The 7,619-nt window shown below is 42.4% G+C and overlaps 1 protein-coding gene across 1 annotated transcript in view; it reads left to right on the forward strand.

Moving 5' to 3' along the window:
- NWD1 (NACHT and WD repeat domain containing 1) overlaps nucleotides 1-7,619 on the forward strand; it is a 74,544-nt gene that overhangs the window by 51,240 nt on the left and 15,685 nt on the right. The window contains exon 14 of the mRNA XM_010845673.1: nucleotides 4,160-4,432. Within this exon, the coding sequence (XP_010843975.1) occupies nucleotides 4,160-4,432 (273 nt within the window). The remainder of the gene's footprint in view (nucleotides 1-4,159; nucleotides 4,433-7,619) is intronic.

Consider the following 7,619-nt stretch of genomic DNA (forward strand, 5'->3'; position numbering starts at 1 on the left):
AAAGGAGAAAAGGAAAGATATAAGCATCTGAATGCAGAGTTCCAAAGAATAGCAAGAAGAGATAAGAAAGCCTTCCCCAGCGATCAATGCAAAGAAATAGAGGAAAACAACAGAATGGGAAAGACTAGAGATCTCGCCAAGAAAATTAGAGATACCAAGGGAACATTTCATGCAAAGATGGGCTCGATAAAGCACAGAAATGGTATGGACCTAACAGAAGCAGAAGATATCAAGAAGAGGTGGCAAGAATACACAGAAGAACTGTACAAAAAAGATCTTCACGACCCAGATAATCACGATGGTGTGATCACTGACCTAGAGCCAGACATCCTGGAATGTGAAGTCAAGTGGGCCTTAGAAAGTATCACTACGAACAAAGCTGGTGGAGGTGATGGAATTCCAGTTGACCTATTCCAAAATCCTGAAAGATGATACTGTGAAAGTGCTGCACTCAATATGCCAGCAAATTTGGAAAACTCAGCAGTGGCCACAGGACTGGAAAAGGTCAGTTTTCATTCCAATCCCAAAGAAAGGCAGTGCCAAAGAATGCTCAAACTACCACACAATTGCACTCATCTCATAGGCTAGTAAAATAATGCTCAAAATTCTCCAAGCCAGGCTTCAACAGTACATGAACCATGAAATTCCAGATGTTCAAGGTGGATTTAGAAAAGGCAGAGGAACCAGAGATCAAATTGCCAACATCCATTGGATCATGGAAAAAGCAAGACAATTCCAGAAAAATGTCTGTTTCTGCTTTATTGACTATGCCAAAGCCTTTGACTGTGTGGACCACAACAAACTGTGGAAAATTCTTAAAGAAATGGGAATACCAGACCACCTGACTTGCCTCTTAAGAAACCTGTATGCAGGTCAGGAAGCAACAGTTAGAACTGGACATGGAACAACATACTGGTTCCAAATAGCAAAAGGAGTACGTCAAGGCTGTATATTGTCACCCTGCTTATTTAACTTACATGCAGAGTACATCAGGAGAAACACTGGGCTGGATGAAGCACAAGCTGAAATCAAGATTGCTGGGAGAAATATCAATAACTTCAGATATGCAGATGATACCACCCTTATGGCAGAAAGTGAAGAACTAAAAAGCGTCTTGATGAAAGTGAAAGAGAGTGAAAATATTGGCTTAAAACTCAACATTCAGAAAACTAAGATCATGGCATCTGGTCCCATCACTTCATGGCAAATAGATGGGGAAACAGTGGAAACAGTGGCAGACTTTATTTTTTTGGGCTCCAAAATCACTGCAGATGGTGATTGCAGCCATGAAATTAAACGACGCTTACTCTTTGGAAGGAAAGTTATGATCAACCTAGATAGCATATTAAAAAGCAGAGACATCACTTGGCCAACAAAGGTCCGTCTAGTCAAGGCTATGATTTTTCCAGTAGTCATGTATGGATGTGAGAGTTGGACTATAAAGAAAGCTGAGCGCCAAAGAATTGATGCTTTTGAACTGTGGTGTTGGAGAAGACTCTTAAGAGTCCCTTGGACTGCAAGGAGATCCAACCAGTGCATCCTAAAGGACATTAGTCCTGGGTGTTCTTTGGAAGGACTGATGTTGAAGCTGAAACTCCAATACTTTGGCCACCTGCTGTGAAGAGCTGACTCCTTGGAAAAGACCCTGATGCTGGGAGAGATTGAGGGCAGGAGGAGAAGGGGACGACAGAGGATGAGATGGTTGGACGGCATCAGCAACTCAATGGACGTGAGTTTGAGTAAACTCTGGGAGTTGGCGATGGACAGGGAGGCATGGAGTGCTGCAGTCCATGGGGCCACAAAGAGTCAGACACGACTGAGCGACTGAACTGAACTGTATACAAAGGGCACCCCAGGTGGCGCTAGTGGTAAAGAATCCCCTTGCCAACGCGAGAGGGGTAGGAGATGGAGGTGAAATCCCTACATCAGGAAGATACCCTGGAGGAGGAAATGACACCCCATTCCAGTATTCTTGCTGAGAGAATGCCATGGACAGAGAAGCCTGGTGGGCTTCAGTCCATGAGGTTGCAGAGTCAGACGTGACTGAGCATCTGAGCATACAGGCACAGTAAGGATAAAACACACATTGGATTTCAAAGACTCAGTGTCATAAAATATAATGTAAAATCTTTCAATAATAATTTTGTATTGATTATATGTTGAAATGACAACATTTGAATATATTGGGTTAAAAAGGTATATCATTGAAATTGATACCTCTTGTTTCTTTTTACCTTTTTAAATGTGGCTTATAAAAAATTTAACATCATGTGTGGCTTACATCATATTTTTATTGGACAGTGTAGGCCTAACTATTACAGAGATGTGGGTTGTTTTCAAAACTGATTCTAGAAATCAGCTATGTTATCAGCAAAAGTTGGGAAAATATAGTAAAGGAATAGTATATAATAAATAACTGCAAACCTAACCATTATCATAATTTTGCTTTTTACGGTGTGCGTCTGTGTATATATGTGTGTATGAAACAAAAGGGGGATAAAACCATATGTACAGCTTTATAAAAGGATCTTTGCCCACAACCTTAAAAATTCTTCAAAATCAGCATGTTTAGTGATTTCATAAGATTCCGTTGCATGGCTCTGCTGCAGCTTATTTAACTAATCCCTTAATACTGGACATACAGGTTGCTTCCAGTTCTTTGCATGTTCAAATAGCTGAGGTAACTTTCCTTATACATATATACACATGTATATATCTTTCTGTGTATCTTTTCCGAGTCCTTTAGTGTAAACCCCACAAGTAGAATTAATAGAATTATTTAAATGATTACTTTTGATGAAAAGATACTTTTGGGGATAAGGTTAAGGATGAAACTTCTCTAATTATACATCAGTAATTACTTGGAATGAACATATATGCATATGGCACGGCTGTTTTTCTATTTTTTTAAAGCTGTATTTTAGAGCAATTTTATTTATTTATTTTTTAAAAATGATTTGAGAAATAATACCCTTTTTTTCCTAAAAATATATATATTCATTTATTTTTGGTTGTGTTGGGTCTTAGTTGCAGCTTGCAGGATCTTTTGTTGTGGCTTGTAGGCTTCTCTTTAGCTGTGGTGCCCGGGTTCCAGAGTGTGTTGCCCATGGCATGTGGGATCTTAGTTCCCTGACCAGGGATCAAACCTGTGTCCCCTGCATTGAAAGGTGGATTCTTAACTGCTGGGCCACCAGGGAACTCCCAGCAGTTTTAGATTTGTAGAAAAACTCCAGAGATAGTAGAGAGGGTTCCTGTATGGCCTTGTTCCAGCTTTCTCCAATGCTGTCTTACATAACCAGTGTACATTTATCAAAAATAAACATTAATATGGACAATTACCATCAATTCAACTCCACACTTCATTTGGATTTTATCAGTTTTTCCACACATGTTCTTTTGCCATTCCAGAATCCATTCCAGGATCCCTTCCACTTCCCCACTCCTTTTTGCTTTTTAATCAAATTTTTAAAAACGTTGCCGGTTACTTCTTTTTCAATTGATTTACTTGTTTTTGGTTACACCAGGTCTTCGTCGATGTGCTCAGGCTTCCTCTAGTTGTGGTGAGCAGGGGCTACTCTTGGTTGCGGTTCACGGGCTTCTCATAGCAGTGGCTTCTCTTGTAGCAGAGCTCCGGCTCTAGGCGCACGGGCTTGAGTTATTTAAACATATGGGCTCAGTAGCTGTGGCACATGGGTTTAGTGGGATAGAACCCATTTGCCTGCATTGGCAGGTGGATTCTTACCCACTGTACCGCCAGGGAAGTCCTTCCCTCCTTTTTCTTTAAACTGATGGAGCGTTGACAATAAAATGCATAAACTCTAAAAAAGAGCAGGTTTTAATATTGTCAATATTTTGTAGTAACTATAAATGGATGGCATCACCAGTTCAATGGACATGAGTTTGAGTGAACTCTGGGAGATTGTGAAGGACAGGGAAGCCTGGCGTGCTGCAGTCCACGGGGTTGCAAAGAGTTGGACACGTCTGAGCGACTGAACAAAAACCAATAAAGGGAAAGGAACCATTAAAATTTGTGTAAAGATAAAAAGACTTCAATTGCAATGACCAAAAAGAAAAAAGAACAGGTCTTGCATTTGACTCTGGCAAACTTGCGGTCTAGGTCTCCCTCTGACATGGCTCTGTCTTTTCATCATTCTGTTAGATCAGTGCTTGGAACCTGGAAACTGCAGAGCTGATTTTCCGTATCCTGGGGGATGCCTCTGACCCCTGGGTATGCATGGCAGTGCTGGCTTCCCAGGCCACACTACTGACTGTGTCCCAGGGTGGCGTGATCAGTCTGTGGAGCTCAGCCACGGGAACACTGCACAGGAGGCAACGTTTGTCCAGCATCAAAGAAGATACACTTGCCTGTGGGGTCTCAGTCCAGAAACGAGGAATGATGGTTACTGGGTCCAGCATGGGCTCCATCTCTTTGGTAAGCAACTAATGTTGACTGAGTCAACATTAATTCAGCTCCAAAGTGCTTAGATGTCCTAGAAGTTGGGAGAAACCATCTCACCTTTGATCTGTTTTTTTTTTTAACCTTCTATTTCATATTAAGAGTATACCTGATTAACAATGTTGTGATAGTTTTGGGTGGACAGCAAAGGGACCCTGTCATACATATATGTGTATCCATTCTCCTCCAAATCCCCTTCCATCCAGGCTGCCACATAACATTGAGCAGAGTTCCCTGGGCTATACAGTAGGTCCTTGTTGGTTATCCATTTAAATATAGCAGAGTGTACATGTCATTCCCAAATTCCCTAACTATCACTTCCCTATATTCTCCCCCCATCATAAATTCCTTTTCTAAATCTGTCAGTCTGCTTCTGTTTTGTAAATAAGTTCATTTGTATCATTTCTTTTTAGATTCCACGTATAAAGGATGTCGTATAGATCCACCCGTGTGCTGCAGATGGCATTATTCCATCACCTTTGATCTTTTAATGAATGACACTAGGCTTCTTCATTCTAGGGGTTTGCAATTCAGCACAGTCCAGGAAACATCTCTTGGTGTCTCCTGGGGGCTGGCCAATGCGCAACTGTTGATGCTCAGTCTTTCTGCGGATGCTCTGGGAGAAAGTATAGAACATGTATCAGAACTGTCCCTGATGAGGGGATAGGACTTGGGTTTCTATCCACCAGCTCCATCAGTGGTTAGGTGAGGGCTGCTCCAAGGAGCATTAACACAGGGGCCAAGTGTATGAGGGAATGAGGTCAGAAAAACAACCTCCCAGCACCGAGTTGCAGGTGTGCAGTGCGCACCCTTCAGGGATAGAGGAGTGCATTGAGGGGCATGGATGGGGCACCAAGATTGCATTATATCAGAATTGCAGGTGGAGGAACAAGGGCACCACGCCATGCATTAGAGTCTAACCGCATCGTCAGTCTAGGGAGGAATTCAGTCTAGGGAGGGAGCCAGGCTCTCCAATGACTCACAGTCATACTAAGAGGAACAGAGTCTGTTTTCAGTAGAGGTAGAAATAGCATGTTCTTGCTTGGGTGAAGGAACAAATGCTTCTGATAGAGGCAGTCTTGGAAGGTTCCTCTCCAGGGAGACAGCCTCAGAAGAAGAAAGGATTACTAAGATGAATAAGCAAAGATGGAGGGAATAGGGGGTTGCGTGGTGAGGCAGTAGGAACATGCTTGGTGTTGTGGAGAAAAGAGAAGTGGAATGGAAATAGATCACAGAGGGTTTTGCATGTCCTATTGAGGAGGTGAGAGTTTCAGGAAGGGAGAAATATGGCCACTAAAGAATCGTCCCATAACCAACAAGGACCTACTTTATAGCACAGGGAATTCCGCTCAGTGTTGTACAGCAGCCTGGATGGGAGGGAGGTCTCGGGGAGAATGGATACATGTATACATATGGCTGAGTCCCTTTGCCGTCCGCCTGAAACTATCACAACATTGTTAATTGGCTATGTTGTTGTTGTTGTTCAGTCGACCAGTTGTACCTGACTCTTTGCTACCGCATTGACTGCAGCACAGCAGGCCTCCCTGTCCCTTACCATCTCCCGAAGTTTGCCCAAGTTCCTGTCCATTGCATTGGTGATGCTGTACTACCATCTCATCCTCTGATGCCTTCTCCTTCTCCCCTCAATCTTTTCCAGCATCAGGGACTTTTCCAATGGGTCAGCTGTCCGTATCAGGTGACCAAAATACTGAAGCTTCAACTTCAGCATCAGTATAGTGTATTGGCTATACTCCAATGCAAAATAAAAGGTTTAAAAAAAGAATCACCCCCAAACTCCAGATTTCTGGACCCCATGCCTCGTAGCCTCCCTGAGCAATCAAGGCACCAACCATGATCATGGAAGATAATCCCAGTCCTTTCATCAGGTCTCTTGGTTGCTTCCCATTACTCCTTCAATCACTGATTATTTTCACTAATATCCTGCAGCCTAGCAAGGAAGATGAACTCTAGGGTCAGACTCACTGAATTTGAAAACCCCAGTCCTGAATGTAAGTTGGTGCAGCCACTGTGCAAAACAGTATGGAGGTTCCTTAAAAAACTAAAAATAGAGTTGCCCTATGATCCAGCAATCCCAGTCCTGGGCATAAATCCAGAGAAGACTCCAATTCAAAAGGATCCATGAACCCCAATATTCATTGCAGCACTATTTACAATGGTCAAGACATGGAAGCCACCTAAATATCCTTCAGACAGATGAATGGATAAAGAAGATGTGGTACATATACATATGGAAACACTATTCAGCCATAAAAAAAGAACGGAATAATGCCATTTGCAGCAACATGGATGGATCTAGAGAGTATCTCACTAAGTGAAGTAAGCCAAAAAGAGAAAGACAAATGCCGTATGATATCACTTCTATGTGGAATCTACAAATGAACTTATTTAAAAAACAGAAACAAACTCACAGACAGATAACAAACTTTTGGTCACCAAAGGGGAAAGAGGATGGGGGGTAGGGATAAATTAAGAGTTTGAAATGAACAGATCCAAGCTACTATATATAAAATAGATAAATAACAAGGCCCTGCTGAACAGCATAGGGAGCTATATTCAATAACCTGTAATAAACTATAATGGAAAAGAATATATATACTGAATCGCTTTGTCATAAACCAGAAATTAACACAATGTTGTCAATCAACTATGCTTCAATAAGCAAACAAACAAAGACAAACCAAAAAAAAAGGAAAATCCCAGTTGTACCTCTACCTAGTTGTATTCTTGGGCTACTCAGCCCTTTACTGAGCTTCAGTTTCCTCATCTGTAAAACGGGGGCAAACAGGGAGCCTACATGCAGGGCGCTGAAAGGGATGCACAGACGGGCACCTCTCCAGGCTTCCAGTCAGCCGGGGTAGGGGGGGAGCACTGGGATAACAGTGGAGTAAACTGAACGTAATGTTAGTTGAGTTCAGGTTTCTCCCTGTGTAACTCATCTTTGATGCCCCGTGCCAATCCCCTCGATTCAGAAGGCTATTCTTTCGGTCCCCTGGCTACTGATGGTAATGCCCTCGGTTAGGAATGCCTATGGTGCTTTCCTGGGCACACATCACTCATAGGGGGCTCTAACACGTTTCTCCCACGGAGCCCCTATTTATGACTGGGCCGGCTCTTGTGGCTCTTTTTTTTTTTTTTTTTTTTT

Source organism: Bison bison, unplaced genomic scaffold (genome assembly GCF_000754665.1).
Source record: "Bison bison bison isolate TAMUID 2011002044 unplaced genomic scaffold, Bison_UMD1.0 scf7180017864221, whole genome shotgun sequence".
In the NCBI taxonomy this organism is placed as follows: domain Eukaryota; kingdom Metazoa; phylum Chordata; class Mammalia; order Artiodactyla; family Bovidae; genus Bison; species Bison bison.